Genomic DNA, 17,780 nt, shown 5'->3' on the forward strand with positions numbered 1-17,780 from the left:
CCAGCAATGTGTAGTAGGATTTCACGAGAGTTAGACGCAATGTAAATTGACTCCCTTTATGGCCGTCATGAAAGCGTGAAAATTTAGAGATCATCCGTGGAATATTATTCCTAGATTCTGTGCGATATTCACAGTCACAGTGTGACCAGGCTTGTTTTATACTTTTCATATAAATGAGACAGTTGGTACGAATATTTCTGTAAATGGTACTTTTTTCACCGAGTTTGTTCCGTTGGGAGCGTCTGCTCCTAGCTGGACCCTCCAGCCAGCTCTTCAGGTCGTCTAAGAAAAAACCAAGGGTCAAGAGACAGGCCAAGTAGCTCGGAAGATACAATGTCGAGATGAGGTACACAGGAAGCAGACATCTCCACGATATTGTAAATTCTCAAAAGATGGTCTTCTCTGTCGTGATGGCATTTATTGCAATTTTTCATGGTGGTCGTAACGCGAACCCATTTGCAGGTCAATAACTACCCTTATATCAAACACAACTTTTTTCATGCCGTTTTGGGCTGGACCTGAAAAGTTTAAATTACTCTGTTATGAAAGACAGATCCTAACACACTATCCGCAACAATTTTCAACCCTCTAAAACCTCCCTACTATTCCCTACGCGCCTACTCAATCTCCCTTCACGTCACCCTCCTGCCGAATATGAATTTTTCTATTGTTTATTATACTGCTCTGGGAAAATTGATATTAGTGTAATTTGAGAGGTAGACCCTGACGCGATATTCATATAGCATGATTTAAATTCATAATATGATTTACCAATATGTCATCGACAAGTACATATGTATAACATTGTAGAATAATTTTTATTCTCTTCACGATCGTCTCATGCTGAACCTGAAATGTAATTATTAGCCTGTGAAAGACAGGCCCGAACAGACCATCCGCAACAATTTCGAGCACCACCGTCCCCGTACGAAACCCCGTGAACCCTGCCAATCGTCCCTTGTCTCACCTAGCCCGTCAGAGCCGGTCAGACGGCCGGGTCGTCGAACCAGGGAAAGTAACGAATGTCTCTAAAAGACCTCGAATCGTGGCGGCCGGCAAGGGTGAAACCGAACACCAAGGCCAGGCCCGCCTCTTCCTGAAACCTGGCACCGGGCCGTGTCGGTTCATCGTCCGTGTGCCAAGGCCGGTCGAATCTAGCGAACCTTGTCGTTTCGTCCTCTCCTCGAACGCTCTCACCTTCGAGGCACACACACAAGGTATTCCGGCATGTTGGCACACAGGTAGCGGGACACAGGTGTGTACGTGTGTTTTGTGCTTTTGGGAACGCAGGAAACGGTGCACACAGGTTATACTTAATAAAGGAGTCTGGTTGCCACGGTAACAGTGAGGTGAACGAGCGCCGGGTATTGATTCAGCCCACCTGAATTCAGGTCAGCCCCTGACTGAAACACCTTTCCCCGAGTTACACGCTTTTCCGTCGCGTTCCCCCACACCCTCTCCTTCAACTTTTGCTCAATTTTTCCCTCCACGTCCCAGCCACCCCCATCCAGCGCACCAAACAGTCCCCATCTCAACGTCCGCCACGCGACCGCCATGTATTATGGATATAGTTCATCTTGATAGGGGGATGGTGCTACCAGTCGCATGGTGCCTAGACCGTTCCCCTTAACCACCCCTGGCAACCTGCCTGTTGTATTTGATATCAAAGGTTCGCGTGGGAGTCGAGCAGAGACCAGGGGATCTAGAAGAATAATGAGTGAGGACTCGGGGATAGAGGGATTGCTATTGTGACGAGTGTCTCTAGGTACGTGAGAGGTTTCAGACATTTAGCAGAGCCCGAGGGGTGCACTGACACCTGGATGAGCTAGCTGAGTACTTGTACCGGCTGTGTTTGCGGAGTCATCTTTTTAAGGGACAGGTCCTTGGCAATTTTTTTGAGGGGGCGTGGGACGAGGTTGGGTGATCAATTGATTTTTTGTCAATGGCGGGAACAGTCATCGATTTTTTAAGGAACGTTGGACCAACCTTCTCTTGATGAATCGATAGTTCTTTAAGGTCTCGAGGTTCGTTCTCGAGCGTATAATCTCGAGCATTATAAATATTCAAAAACCCATTAGCGAGATTGGGCTTCGGGCTGTTTTATTCAACCGTAACCTTCCTGCTAGTTCTTCCAAAAATTTGTGCAGTCAGCATAGGTAGTACGAATCAAAAGTGAAATGTCACCGGGTCGGTTTGGAACGATCGACCAGGAAAACAAAAAGGAAAACAAAATCGAAAGGTCAGCAGGTGAAGTTAAGCATTGGTCCTGATTGCAGCGAATTACAGGGCTCGTGAGAATAAGACGGATAAAGGGCGGAAGGTGACTGGGTCACTCCGGAAATTAACCTGACGAGGTGGTACATTGTAGCAGCAGCAAAAACATGTTTGTTAACAAAAAACCATCAGATAGTAGATTAGAGGACTTGGAAATGTGTGTAGGAGCAGAAGAGGGTCCAGGAGGTCAGTATAGTAATAATTCTCGGTGGGTAGCGAACTGTAGGACCTTCAAAACCAAGCTGTAGCAAAAGAAGGAGATGACAATGCTTATCGAGCAACGAACCTGATCAGCTAGAAGATTACAGGACTCTGGGAGCAGGACTGAACGAAAAGAATGTCCCTAAAACACCCCATCAAAGGCTTCGGGTGTCCTCCAGATTACAGAGGTAGCAAACCCAGGAAAATGCCAAAGGAAGCAGGTCACCAATTTGGCAGAGCATGAACTTAAAAAGGGGGAAAGCGGACGCGGGTCGACTGCGGAGGAGCCTAGGGCCTGCAAACACCTGGAAGCAGCCCGTCGCAGACAGAGAGAGAGAGAGAGAGGTACTGTATGCTCGAACGCTTCTGAAGTAATCTCCACTCGCAGCCCGGTATCTTTAAATCGAGAAGCTGGGGTAGGAGCCTCAATAGCTCGCAAGGAACTATGAGAAACTTCCTTCCCCGACTTCATCTCGGGGATGTTTAACTTCCTCGATCTACGTTTTGAGATTGCCGACGTCAGCTCGGAAGTATCTGAAAACTCGGAGACCCTCTGAGAAATTAGCTCCCCGAGAAGTCCGAGATCAACGGCGGTTCCCGAAGCCCTCCACAGGTGTCTCGGGGTATTTGCGAACCCCGAAAGTTTGCTGTAGATCGTCGCAGCTCTGATAAAGCTGTTCGCGTCCCGTCGATCAGCTCATAACTCTTGGAAAGCCCCTAGACAACCTAGGAACCTGAAATTTCCCGCGTTTAACTTTATTTCGGGACTTTCCTGGTTGGTCTAGTGAAATTTCAGACCTTCGTCAATTCGATTAACGGCGGTTTCGATCGTGTCCCAGTAATTTCCGGGCGGACGCGTTTGTTCGACGAGTCGTCGTTCGATGGAAATCGATCGCTGGGGGAAAAGGACTGCCGTGAAATACCGCTTAATTGCTATCGCCATTATCGTTCACGGATCGATGAACATTTACGAGCCCGACACAGGGTCCCTTATCGAGCAGTCGTCGAGGATCTCGTTCGATCTCGATTCGTGAATGCGTTATCATCGAGGGGTGGGTTGGAACTGTTCGCCGTTGGCGTGGGATCGTTAAAAAGTTCTGGCCGTGGTGCCTCGTTATTGTCGGCAATTTTACAACCACTTTAACGGCCGCGGACGTCTATGAAATCGCAAACGTAATCGTCGCGAGACCGACTCTGAAAGCATCGGTGGGCAACGGGACGGAACAAGGAAATGGCTGGTCAAAGTGTCTCGGGGGTTGCCAGCTTGTTCGCCGTATTGTATTCAGATGTCTCTAAGGGCTTGATGGTAATATTCGGGGCCTTTTACTGGCCGTAATTCTGCGTGAAAAATCCCTCTGGACACATTTGAAGAGCATCTGCGAATGTCAAGATGTTTAAATCGATTTTAGCTGAGAATATTGAAATACTTCCCACTCGAAGAATAATACGTACCTCAAAACTATTTTTATTTAAGAAATTTTGTGCAAGTTCAAACGTCTTCCTGAACGTGCACGAACGACGAGCGATTTGTCAATTAACTAGGGAATAGCCGTGGAAACGTCGACAAATTGCTGACTGCTTCTAAAAATGGCGATCCCGGGCCGGAAGCCGCGGACGCGCGAGACCGCGACGGGGTTTCAGCTTACATGGAAACTCGATTAAACGGTACGGCGAAATAACGTCATTAAATAATACCATTACGGTCGCCGGTGGTCGCTGATAAATCAATTGACCGCGGTAACAGGTATCATTTGACGGGGCGGCGACGTGGAAATTTCGTTACGATTACAGAGAGAGAGAGAGTGGATCCCCGTAGAAATTCTTCGCCTTTCGAACTCGATCCCCCTCTCACCGGTGGGGTTGGTCGAATTTTCAATTGAATTGAATTCCGACCGAGGAACCGGAAAAGACGATACTTCATCGCGCATTACTCCCCTGGGGAGCATTCTCTATTTACTTTCCTTCGCGATCCCCGTATTTTTTCGGGGACATACGATCGTTGCGAACGCGCGCGACGTGGCCTCGCTTTATCTCCTACGCGATATACTACGTTCGTTTCATTTATTATTCATTAGCTCCCCGTAGAAACGCCTGAAAAATTTATTGTGACCAGCCTGCGGACCGATTCACTGAATACAGTTTGAAGTACCCGCCTTGCAACGACCGGCGGGGATGTCCCGGGGATGAAAACTTCGAGAAAGTCGGTATTTTATGGTTTTAATCAGTGGCAGTCTGTACAGAGGTTGTATTTTCGAAGTTTCACGCGTAAGTTCCTGATTTCCCTTCGTCTGGAAATACTACGTTGGTAACCCGGCACGGTTTTTTATTTTTATTCATAGATATAATTACAACTCTTTTCATGATCATTCAAATCCAAGAAGAAGTCTGCAGTGTTGTATAGAATTGAATGGGGAATCGTACAGGGATATCAACAATAGAAATTGGATGCGAGAATGGTGTTCTACCTAGAGAGAGAGAGAGAGAGTGAGAGAGAGAGAGAGAGTGTTCATCTGTCAGGATTGCAGGCTAGGTCTGCGATTAATTGGCTGCAGGGTAGCTAGAAATTCGATCAGGGATCGACTGTTCGAGCTTCTGGCCGTGGTTGCAATCGTTGCCGGGTAATTTTAGCCGAAAGCTGTCGTGCCTCATCCTTGATATTGTCGTGGGGACGAAACACGCCTACGGGTGTGTCGTGACGGAGACAATAATTATAGATGGCATGACGAAATTCTCATTGGCCGCTGGGGGCTAGCCGGAAACGATAGTTGTCCCTGAAACGGGCTTAGGATATCTGATTTATGCTGGCTGGAGTAGCGGCATCGAGTCATTTTTAACCGAGCTAAATTCTTTAAAATCTAGGTTTTAGATCGTGTTGATTTATTACAGGTTTGTTTGATGTTTCAAGTTGGTAGCCATGGGGAGGGGGTGGTGTAAAAAGATTTTAACATTAATGTCTATAGAAGACACGGACAGGCTTTGGGGTGTCACACTAAGTTCTTAGGCGGACTTATGCGGACTTAGCGACCTCGCATTGACTCTAGATCACGGAAGACACGTGTAAAGGCTAACTTCCAACAAGCTGTACAGTATTGCTACTTATGCGGACTTGTACCGATCCGCGAACAGTTCTAGGTCACCTGTGACTGGCGCAAAAGTTTCTGTGTAGAGGATAATTTACGGAGACCTAGAACTCTGGACAGAGTTTCTAGTTGGTTAGCACCGCGGGCTTTTGGAGGACCCGAACGTGTACAGAACTTTGTGGACATCCTAATTGCGGACACCTTATCATATTTTCTACAGATCTACAGTCGGGGGTGCACAATTAAGTGGACTCCTTTTAAAACTAACAATCTTTTTGAGATTGGTGCAAGATTTCTCGCGAAAAATAAAAATTGTCTACATCGATTGCAAGAAATAGAAACTAAATTGAATGTTATTTCTCTACATCTTCAATTTAAAGATTTTTCCAACAATTTTGAAGTTAATATATAATAATATAAGGAAATAACAGGATCCGGCGATTAACATCAAGTAAATTATACCGAATTTAATATATAATAATTTAGAAATATAGTATTATTAAAATAATAAAATAATTAATAATATTTACGTCTAAATTCGAGAAAACAATGTCTAAAAAACCGTATATCATTTCTATGGATTTGGAATTAAGCAAAATCTAATTATTAATTTGAATTCAACACCTCAAAATCTATAAAACTGTACCATTTTTATATTCATTTGAACTTGGAAGTAGCTTCAAAAATGCATTTTTTGTAATCATGATTTTTGTCCGTGTTTTTCGCGATTCAACCCACTGTGCGCCGTATTGATAGCTACATTGACAATATTATTGAACGTCTACGGACTCCTTTAATGATTCAAATCTTACTGTGTAACATTTCTATTAGCGTCGGGTGTCGTCAGACCACCTGTAGGTCTGCTAAAGCCTTAAATATGTATGTATACTTGGTCTAATCTCTCCGACACCGTCACTCTCGGTTGTGTGCGTAACAACTAATAATTTGAGCATAATACGATGACAAACTCTTGCTCAACCACTTAAGTATCGAATTTAAAGACAAATTTTTCTAGTCGTGTCTAACTTGTGAATTTAGTACTACTTTAAAATGTATAGATAAACGATAGGAAGCTTTTTCCCTTCGCTGTAAAATACAATGAAACTTGACGCAAGCTTGCACGGCCCTGTGCACACACGTCCGAAGCATGATGGAGCACTTCTGATAGCGTTTATTCAAGAGAAGTCTTTGGAAGTTACACGAAGCGGAGCTGTTTCAATAAACCAGTGCGCGAACGGAACCGAATCGATTCGGTAACCGTGATCGTGCACTGATTCCGAGCCCGCGGTATTGCGAAGTAAGGTTGTGTCTACGAATGCTAATATGTTAAGTGATGCAGGGGCTTTGCACGCTGCTAGCTATAGTACAGAGGAAGAGAACGCCTGCGAAAGGGGCTGGGAAAATTATACGGAAGTTTAATGGCACGATAATTACTCTGTCTACCCTCGCTAGCAGCAGCATTAATGGAGCCCCATTAGTCTTTATAATAATGCGCAGTGTAAATAGACGATTGACCTTTCCTCCCCCGAGTTGCTTGAGAATCTGTCCATCGGGAAAAATTCCCCTCACATGTCAGCGTCTTCAAAGGGGTTAAATAAAAATGAGTTTGTTGAAGTTATCAAACGGGACATATCTCCTAAACTTGTCCATATGAAATCCCCATGTCCCCTAAGCATCGCGTCTCTGATTGATCTGGTCGTTTGAGAAATTTCCAGACCCTTCCCTGTCAAGCAGGGCTTATCCCTGTCCCTGCTGTCCTTCGTATGATCCTCGGGTATTTAATTATAACAAAACGCCCAAACGTCTAATCCCACAGGGTTCTCGGGACCTCTGAACAGACAGAGTTGCTTGTCAGCCTTGCGAATTTACTTCTTCGGTTCCCGTTGGTCTTCGCTCCAAGGCCAGGATACAATTTGATCGGTTCCAGCAAATCCCCAATCGTCGATGAATTATAAAGTTCACGGTGTAGTAGCTGTTCGAGACACGTTGGCCGACCTGCCGAACCTTTTCGGAACTTTGAGGCTACGCGCTCGGAACTCTTTACCGACTTTTAATGAAGTTCGAAATTTCTTAACGGTTCAATGGTCGTTTACGTTCAAACCGCTGTTGTCCGAGTTAATTAAACGCAGGTGTCCGATGCGAGGTTAATTAGTTACTGTCCGAACGAGAAAAATGAACGGGGTCGGGGAGACGCGGGATTTGAATTTGAACAACTTCTCCCGCGCTTGGCTGCGCTGGCTGAATATTAATGTACTGAATATTAATGTAATTCTCGAACTTCGTCAATTTTTTAGAAATAAATATAGAATTCTAGAGATAAATGGAGATTGTTTATTGGTGTATCAATTCGGTCGTACGCTAAACAGTTTTGTTGGAATTTTTTGCCCCTCCAGATTGCCCCTGCAATAAAACAGAGGGGAAAAATTCGGAACTATAATAAAATCGAGTATTAACGGGATCGTTAGGTTCCTAATTTATTAGCTATTCGTTCGATTCGGTTTAACGATGCTCGAGAATGTGGGGTAAATATTCTGGACAGCTGCTTAGCGAGTCACGTGTCAGTCCACCCGAAACAGGTGCCATAAACAATTCATGGCCACTGCGAGGCACTCGCGTCGGCGATTAGGCAAACCCTGGCCAGAGTTCAAGTGTACGACTGCTGCGATTCCCAGACACGGGGAATTTACATTCCTCGACGTAAATCGAGATCTGTTATGCTCGTTAGAAACCGATTAAGCATTTCTGAGTATCGTGGTGTCCCATCCACCCTAACTGAATTTTCTGAAAAAACAAGCATTTATAGAATGATCAACAATAATTGTTTAGATCTGCAGAACCAAGCGGATCTAGAAGCTGTTAATTTAACAGTTCAATTTGAACACCGTTCGCCAAGTGTGCCAACGCCTGGAAAATTCCCTAGCACGCCCATGCCTGTCCCCAGTGGCAAGGTAAATACGATTAGCAGAGGAATGGACGGACGGTGAATTTATTATAGAGAAGTTTCGATCCGTTCTTTCGATTCCCATGGTAGCCCTGGGCCACGCCTCCTCAATTAACCCTGTCACGTCAATTTTCGTTCGACCGACGAGATCGATATCGCCTCTGGCTGGGCAAATATGGTCGATGTCTATTTTCCAGGGATTAGAAATTAGCCTCGTTAGTGTTTTGAACGGCCATTAACCTGCTCGTCCAGTCAGTCTTCGCGTAAACCACCCTCCCACCCCTGAAACCCCGAGGGCAAACTTTCTTTAATTGGTAATACACGCGTTCACTGATGTGTCGCGGCCGCAAAAGCAGACGGGGTGAGTTGGGTAAATCGGGTCAGCAGACAAAATGTCGGCAGAGAGAGCAAATGGGGATGGCTTATTAAATTCAAGGGGTTGCTCCGCTATTCAGACCCCCGTCCTTTTCGATGATATTGACCGAGTTCACCGATTAGGGGTATAAAGATCTTGACGGGGGCTACCACTGCCCCATTTTGTAAATCGCTTCATAAATTTTTAATATCGTCCGAATTTCATTTGCAACTACAATTTCCACTTTCGTAATGGTTATTCTTAACAGAGGTTTCGTGGTCTGTTTTTATTCTACATGAATTTTTGATGGACTTTGGAGATACGAATGATTTATGAAGGTTCGGGGTGGTTTCACTTTGTTACGCGGTGGTTGTTTATTAATTTACGGTTCGCTTGTGCTTATATATTGATCAATGCGTCTCTCCGTTTAATTTTCTTGAAACGCCAACATGACGGACGACGTCTTTTGATAAGTAGGCTTTTAGTGCTACAACCAGGAGCTCCCTTAATTAATTAAATGCACTTCAGAGGAGAGGTCCAGGTTCTGTTTATCTACTCCGGAATGTCGTGAATTACCTACTCCATTTTTCTTGCAGACCACGGAAATACTGAGGTATTTCTTTCTTACTCGACTATTGAGAATTAATTGTATTTGCTAATTTGTTTAAAAAATTCGATGGGTCTCGGGTTAGAATAGATGTCGGTTCTTTTTTCATTTATTTTCCCGGTTACACCATGTCGGACAGCGGTTTCCTCGATATCAGACCTCGCGTGTCCTGGCGATAATTTAACGCCGACGAAAAGTCAGGGATCGAAAGTGATCGCGTCGGATTAGCACGTTTCTCTCGACTTTAATCGGCCCGTCATCTATCATATTTTATGGTGATCCATTCTAAGCCGGCCGTCACGCCGCGGCCTCCAAAAATAATCTTCCAAACAAAAGCCCCACCTTCGTGTATTCCAGCTGGCCCCTCCACGCTATAACCTTCGTGCAACCTTACCATTCATGTTTACGTTAAGAACGTACCCTTCGAAAGAAATAACCTTACGAAAAGAAAATAGCATTTGCAAAGAATTCACCTTGCGATACGTTACATTAAAAATATAATATCTGTAATGTCATCACTACACTGCGGATGTTCATGCAATTTTCAATTTTTGTGGACAATTTTTAAGAAAGTGGTACCAAGAAAAATTCTATTTTCATTGGTAATAGCATTTGTAGATCCACAATAAATAAACATCGTAATAAATTCTGTTGAATTTAATACCCCAGCATTTTTTGAACATTTTCATAAGCCATAAATGCATGAAGTTCCGCAGTCTAGTCATGGCAAATTGGAGGAGATGTTTAAGTGGCCCCACCCTTGTGCATTTAATTTAGCATTCGGGAAACGATGTTTCCGATGGACCGTATCATAGGAAAAGGAAAGAAACAGACACAGCGGATAAACCCTTTGCGGACAAACGTTGCAAAAGAACGGAAATCGATGATCGGAGGAGGCAATATGGCATCGGAAAGCTTACGGGTATAGAAAATATCGGCAGGACTTTCGCTAATTACTTTCCGATTGACACGACGGCTTTATATTCATCAGTCATCCATGACAATTCGCCAGGGCCGCGTTCTCATCCGGCTTGGCTCTCTGCTGCAGTATCGATTGGCTTCCCATTGGAATTGACACGCAACCGAATAATTGAAGGTGTCGGATGGCGAATATGTCCGGGACGTATTGAGATTTGTTCACGTCGGCGTTGCGTGGCGCGTGATGGTCCTGTCAATACCGGTTCCGAAGAAAATCAATTAACTCGACAGCGTTTACCGGTTCAAACGAAAATATACAACGATCGCTGCGCGTCTCGAAACTCTTTGCGCTTGACACTACCGCAACAGCCTCTGTCTATGTGGTTAAGATGGGGTTGGATCCATAGGGGTTGTAGAATTAGGGTGTGTGTATACTTGGGAGATTTGGAACTAGAATCGGGGCTAATTAGGGGTGCTGGGGATAGGATTTACAGTCTATGGTCATAAAGAGACTGCGGATCTTTATGCATTTATGAAGAAATTGGTTGGGTGAAATATAAAACAGTAAAAGATCTTAAAAAATCAAGAATGTTTTAATGTTGCTTTTAATGTAACAAAGTCGTTAAGGGATGAAATCAATTTTTATGTTATTCCTGCTTCCCACAATCAATCCAGAACATTTTTATTTTGCATAATGGTCCGCAGTCTATTCATAAAACACATTTTAGACATTTTTCTTACTGGTGGTTCTATTATTTTGTCGTAATTCAGACTAAACGGAATTTTTCCGAAATTTGGTGAACTAACACGTTCTAGCTATTTCAAAAATTCATCATCAATTATACTAAGCGAGTAAACTGAACAACAACGGCTCGTACACAGGGGGAATGTCCCAAATTCCTGAAGAGCGTGTAAGAACATGCACCGTTTGAAGTGCGGTTGGCTTACAATTAGATTTAAGAAATAGTGGCGGATTAGCTGTTGAAGATGTCTGATTCTCGAGGAGGAGATTGTTGGGGATAAAGAAAGGGTGGATAGAGCGTGGGCGGGGTGCCAAAGAGAATTTCCACTTGGAGGCCCACGGCAGACGTATTCACGCGGCACCGGGATAATCGATTCCGTCGCAACAATGACACCGACGACGGGACGCGTGCATACCGGATAGATCCGCAACGATCGTATTCAAACAACGGTAGCCGCAAACGAAAGCACTCGGGTCGTCTCGCCGAGAGAAATCTTTGCGAGAACGAAATCGGCTCGGGTTACCTGGGTAACCCTGGCAACTGATCGAAGAAAGGCAAAGGTAAACCGAGCCCCGGATGCTTTTCCCTGCTCTCCTTGATGTTAGCTGATCCCTGAAACGTAGGGATCGATGTAGAATCAAAATGGCGATGAACGAGGTCCCTTGGAAATAATTGTTACGTTGGGTCTGCTGTAGAAATGCTTTTTTATTGGACAGAATATACGAATAGTTTGAATTTCGATTGTTCCCCGCCCTGCGGAACTTTGTAATACCAACTGAAAGAAATATATATATTAGTCCTGTCAGGTTAGTCCTGTCGAAGAAGATTAGAACGTTTTGAATTTAGACGTTCTCCCGCCATGTTGTGGGATTGTCATACCCCAACTTAAGAGATTTAAATTATTACGTAATTTAAATTTGAACGATTTCTCACATCAGATGATTTTAATAATCACGACACTTGAAAGATAACGATCTTGGGCCTTCGTTAGCGGATAGTATGCCTCGAAGAAGGAAAATGTCGAAGGGGATTTGAGATTTCAGTAATTTGTAGGTTGTATCTGGTGTTAGTTCAGGGCTTGTTCCCATGTAATTCCAAACTTGACCTCGATCCAATCGGAACCAGCACCTGGTGCCGCATCAATCTGACACGGGGCGCAATATCTACCAACAGTTAAATCTTCAGCTAAGCATAGTCACTATGATTCTAAGTAATGTTGGTATCGAACAGCAGCCAAACCGAAAATCAAATATTCTCGAACTTGTTCACTGGCGATTTTTCATTATAATTTTTATTGTATATACATACAATTATATTAATACAACATCGAGTTGGAACAGTGATTTATCCCAGTATCACAAATTGTATCTATCCAATTAATTCGTTGTAATATTATAATCTTCACGAATTCACGAATGTTGCTGAAGTAACAGATAAATTAATGGTTGGAAAATGTTCACTGAACAGAACCCAGCCGCTCATAATTACAAACAAATCATAATGTATAATTCAATTAGTGGATATTCATTTAAATGATCTTGTTTACGGATTAACAAGTCACTGAAGATTATTATTCATTTCCGTGGAAGCACACGATATTCTGGTGCCGGAATATACGTATACAATGTACATATGTATATCCTAACATGAAATAATGAACGCAATTCGGGAAATAAATGTGCTTGCTATTAATCTGCGTGTACAATGTATTAACGAATGGAACTAAACAAAGAACAATGTTAAACAAAAATTTCTAGTAAAATAAGCGACGAACATAGTGCATTAATGACTACATATTAGTAACACAGCATTGCACGCACGTGATATCGTTAGCAGACGGAATTGTTCAAACAAAGGCGTAATAAAATACGTGAAATAAATTCTGTCGAGCTTTGTGTGTTCTCGAATGGAGCTTCGGCGCAACAGATTCCCGTTGAATATGATCAAAAAATGATGAAAACGTTATCCGAATAAATCCGGAATATCGATGCCACGAGCAGCCGCCGGATAAACCGTCCCTAAATGCCAATTCGTCTCTTTACTTTCGCATAGCAACGCGCTCGCTCGGCTGAAATAAAATGACGGGGTGGGGGCACGGGAAAATTATATCCGGAACAATAATCTCTTTTCACGGGAGGAACACAGAGTTGAAGTAAACGAAATTTTGCGATTGTCGTCAGCCGACGCAGGCCCCTTTCTCTCCCGGAGTGGTCGCAGCTCCGCCCACCGGGGGAGTGGGAGGGCCGAACGCAAAGGCGATTATGTTTCGCAACCCCGGACCGTTAACGAGCACGGAATTGACATTCAATTACGCGGACGCGGCTAAAAATAAAGAAGAAAGCTTAATTAATTCCGTGACGCAACGTCTTGCCTCAATGTTTTTCTATTCCTGGACGTAATTGACCCCGTCTTAGCGGTTCCTGACGCCACTGACGAGTAAACGTACGATTTTATTTTCGGTGCCCGTTGTTGCGAATTTATCGCATGTGCCTTAGATTATGATATGGAAATTGTTCATCACTCATCGGTAATTTTAGCATTTATAAATATAGTTTGTTTGTTAAATAAATAGCTTGAATGGCACTTCTCCAGAAGGGATATACATAATCGTCAAGAACAATTTTAAATGTGCTGCTGTTCTCTCAAAATGGTTGCATGAAATAAATTTATTATGAACGAGACGATGATACGGAAATTGTTTACGACTCCCCGGTGATTCCAGGGAAGCTGCATAATTTATGTAAATACGTACGGTTTAGTTATTTTCCGTCTACTTTTGAAATGAACAGGATATCAGCGATGATTTCATCTTTGGATAACCGTGACCCACTGATGACGTTCGTTCCGCCCCATTTAGAAATGATACTGTCACGCTAACCGGCACCATTGCCAAATGATCTTTTTGCAAAACAAGTGAAATCATTTTCGTTGGATCCGCGTGAAATGCACCGAGGAATTCGCAGCCCGGGGGGCGTGTTGGGGTGATGTCGTTGTCCTTGCGGACATTTGCGTGGGCGGGGAACGATTCAAGATTATATCACGGTCTGTGCGATGACAGTAGTATAGTAACGCGTCATATTATTTAATGTACGCTGTCAAGTTCTATCGAGAAAGAAAATTGTGAAACAAGGGTGAAACAAGGGTGAAACAAGGGTGAAACAAGTTTTCCGAGATAATGATTCTGCCCACAAGGGAGAAACGCGCAATGAAAGTCAATTCGACGAAAATTCATAGATTGCTCCGCGGATTTCTAATTGCTGTCGATAACGAGCGCCGAAGTCTGTGATTAATTGGTGTCGGGGAACGTTTAAGGTGCCGCCATCTTGGGAGGCGTGTAGCGTCGCCCTGAAAATTCCTTTTAACGAGGGATTCTGATAAGAGGCGTTAATTAGGGAACGAACAACTCCCATTAACAACCGATATCCGATCATTTCGATCGCGTTCAACACGTTTGCCAACATAAAATCAAAGGAACGACAAATTTCAGAAAATTCAATTGAACATCGGGGTTAATATATGTATTTTGGGCAATACGTAACTCAACAGAAACATCCTGTAAACAGGAGCCAAGTTCCTATGACCGTAAAAAGTTGTGATATCAAACAAAATACAGCCAAGTTCGTTAGCTTAGAAATACTTCTTGCAATACTGAAGAAAGCGTTTGTAAAAATTAGTTTAAAAGAACGCTATTTAATTTTTAAAGAGTTACATGGAGGGCTAAATTATTCAAACTTGGCCGCTACCTAACATCTTCTATGGCCATTGGTTTAAAAAGTAACATACTTATGTATGTTATGTTGCTATGTTCTATCCTACGTATCTATTTCGTAATGTTTTTTTTCGATACAACCCCTTTAAGGTGTAAAACTTCAAACTTTGATCATTATTCCTTTGAGTGTTTGTTATGGTGGACCTATGTACCAGATTTCAAGCTTGTAGGTCAATGGGAGGTACCCAAAAGGTTTTGATGATCTGTCAGTCAGTCAGTGACAAAAGCAATTTTTGAGGCCCTATATCTCGGAACCTACTAATGTTGGGAGATTAATGTTTTGTCAATGTTGAGACATGATAGCATTTAACAAGTGTACGAAATTACATCTCTCCATCTGCCTCCAAGTGCCGAGTTAAGCCTCTAAAAAACGGCTAAATTGTTTCGTATAAAAGGAGGTAGTGCGAGAACTTGGCTGGTGCACTGCCGTGCACCTAGATGCGTATATTCTAATAAAAATAATAGAAAATAAATTTACTTTGTCAGTTCGGAAATTCGATAATGGCACTTGAAATGCTGCCGTGTCGAAAATATTTTTTCTTTCTCGGGGGATGGCTTAATCTCCCCTCAGGCTCGTCTACAGCTGTAAGCCCATCGATTGGATTTTATATCCAATCTACCGGTACATACCAAAGGCACCCCCATAAATGTGTTTCCCCCTCGAACCCTATGAATCTCATTTATCAGCGGCGGCTCTAACGAAACCGTTAGAAGATTCCCAGCGACCCTCTTCTCAAAGAAGAAATGGCTCAAATAAATCTTTCGAAATGGACGCGCGAGCATCTTCCAGCATTCCCGAAGAATTACGACGTTAAACCGTCTGTAGTGCTCGCATCAATTGCTGCTTAACCCGGGCAAATAGCACACCGAGCTCCCCGCATCACCTCGCGAAAAAATAACGATCTCACCATTTTATTTAACTTTCAAGTATCTCCGCACTTGAAAATGTATATTTTTCACATTGTAGAATGCTAGCCGAGTTCAAGGCGAGTCCGATATAATATTACACGACCTTCACATGACTTTTGCTATTTAATTAATCTGAAAGAACATCCAAACACCGCGCAAATATCGAAACCACCCTCCGATCAAACGGTTCGAAACGAAACAGCGTGGATGCAACGTCAAGAGCGAAGGGGGTGGCACTCAATTTGATTGGAGCTCGTCAGCGGCGCAATCGGCGTCGGATCGGCTTCGCCTGGCTCAATTAATTAATCGAAACAGTGTTGAGCTGTGTGGCGGAAACGATTCGCGCGTTGCAGCACGTCAGACGCGGGGCGTCGGTTTTACACGGGGTTTCGAGTTCTCTTCAAATATTTTGACGGGTGGGAAACAGAGAGAGAGAGAGAGGAAACGGGACCACACTCCTTCGTCGACAAACAATTTACGGACCGGCCGGCCAGGCGCCGGTTAATTAAATAAATGCCGGCCATTGTTTCCGCGGGAAACGTCCGCTCGATAACGGACGATTTTCGGGAAACAATCGCCGTGCCAATTGTATGTACACCGCCGACGTTCCCCGTGAAGCAAATCAGCGTGTAATGTCCGCGTTAACGAGCGAGCGCGATGGATTTGTTGCTCTGCCGCCCCCGAGTAAATCGAGTAATAAACCTTTCCGAAAGGAAAGTTCCAGCATTTCTTTTACACCCGTTAGACTAGAGTGTTTTTTTTATTGGCAACAATTTTATAAATTGTTGGCTCGGATAAATTTTTTAAGCTGTTCGCTCTTCGTTACGCCTTCATGCTTCTTTTCGCACCTTTGTAGTCGTATAATTTTGACTGGAAATTTTTTGGTGGGATTTGTCTTGACCTAGGACCACGTATACAAAAATGTTTGACAAGATCCTTTTCGTTACAGTGGCGGAGTTCACGGAGATGTTGGGCGCGGTCATGGAGGACCATTCCGCGAACGTCCAACGTCTGGTGGACAAGTTTCGGAGCAGGTCCGAGGACACGAGGCTGGACACTGGGGGTGTGCGACGTGTTTGGGAGAACCTGTTGCGCCAGGTGGAGGCTGACGCGTTAGCTCACCTGGATCTGGCCAAGGTTTTCCAACAGCAACTGTCCAGACCCACCTTGGAAGCCAGTTTCTATAGGAAGCTGCAATCCAGGAAGGTGAGCACTAAAGGGGACAGTAGAGGGCAAACGGTTGAGATATACTTCTAGCACAACATCCAAACTGGGTTGCACGGCATAGTCTATCTTTTTTCCAATCGCCATTCGCATAATTAAAGTGCTGTGATCCGAATATGATAAAGTGTACAAGATTCTAGTCACTGATAAGAATACTTTCCTGATAGCCAAGTAGATATGTTCTACCTTCGTGCATAGAAATTTTAACCTTGTTCTCGAAGATGAAAACTGATAGCTTTCTTTTTCCAATGAGAATCTAAACGTTCGAAATTTCAGGTATTCGCTCATCGCGAGGCCTACGAGCAGCTGGTAGCCAAGTCCGAGGAGAAGCTGCAACGTGCTCGAGCGGATTATAAGCGCGCGTACGCCGCGCTGCTGATGCTAGAGGGCGGTAGCGAGCAGGACCTGAAGCGCGCTTATTTCGAGGCGCACAATTCGTACGTGTTGCAACTGAGGGCGACGAATGCCATCACGGAACGATACCAGACGCGATGTTTGACCGGTATCCTGGGCGAAATAGCGGAGGTCTACGAGGAGCTGTGCGGATTGGCCTGCAAATGCGTCACCGGGTTCACAGAAGCTGCCGCGGAAAGATCTCGAGAGCAGGCCAAACGATACCAGAGCATCTCGGAAGAGGCTCAGGTCGTCTCGCCGTTGAGCGACCTACAAGTAGGTTCCTCTTGCGACAGTCAATTACCAATTTTTCCTACAATTCCTGCAGCACTAGCCATAAAGAATGTCGATAAAGAAATAATGACT

The 17,780-nt window shown here is 44.0% G+C and overlaps 1 protein-coding gene across 4 annotated transcripts in view; it reads left to right on the top strand.

Annotated features, from left to right (window-relative positions):
* Stacl (SH3 and cysteine-rich domain-containing protein) overlaps positions 1-17,780 on the top strand; it is a 45,676-nt gene that overhangs the window by 6,729 nt on the left and 21,167 nt on the right. For all 4 annotated transcript variants that reach the window (XM_076432737.1, XM_076432753.1, XM_076432745.1 and 1 more), the window contains exons 2-3: positions 16,747-17,003; positions 17,298-17,690. In XM_076432737.1, the coding sequence (XP_076288852.1) occupies positions 16,747-17,003; positions 17,298-17,690 (650 nt within the window). The remainder of the gene's footprint in view (positions 1-16,746; positions 17,004-17,297; positions 17,691-17,780) is intronic.

The sequence above is a fragment of the Lasioglossum baleicum genome, chromosome 1 (genome assembly GCF_051020765.1).
Source record: "Lasioglossum baleicum chromosome 1, iyLasBale1, whole genome shotgun sequence".
Taxonomy (NCBI): Eukaryota; Metazoa; Arthropoda; class Insecta; order Hymenoptera; family Halictidae; genus Lasioglossum; species Lasioglossum baleicum.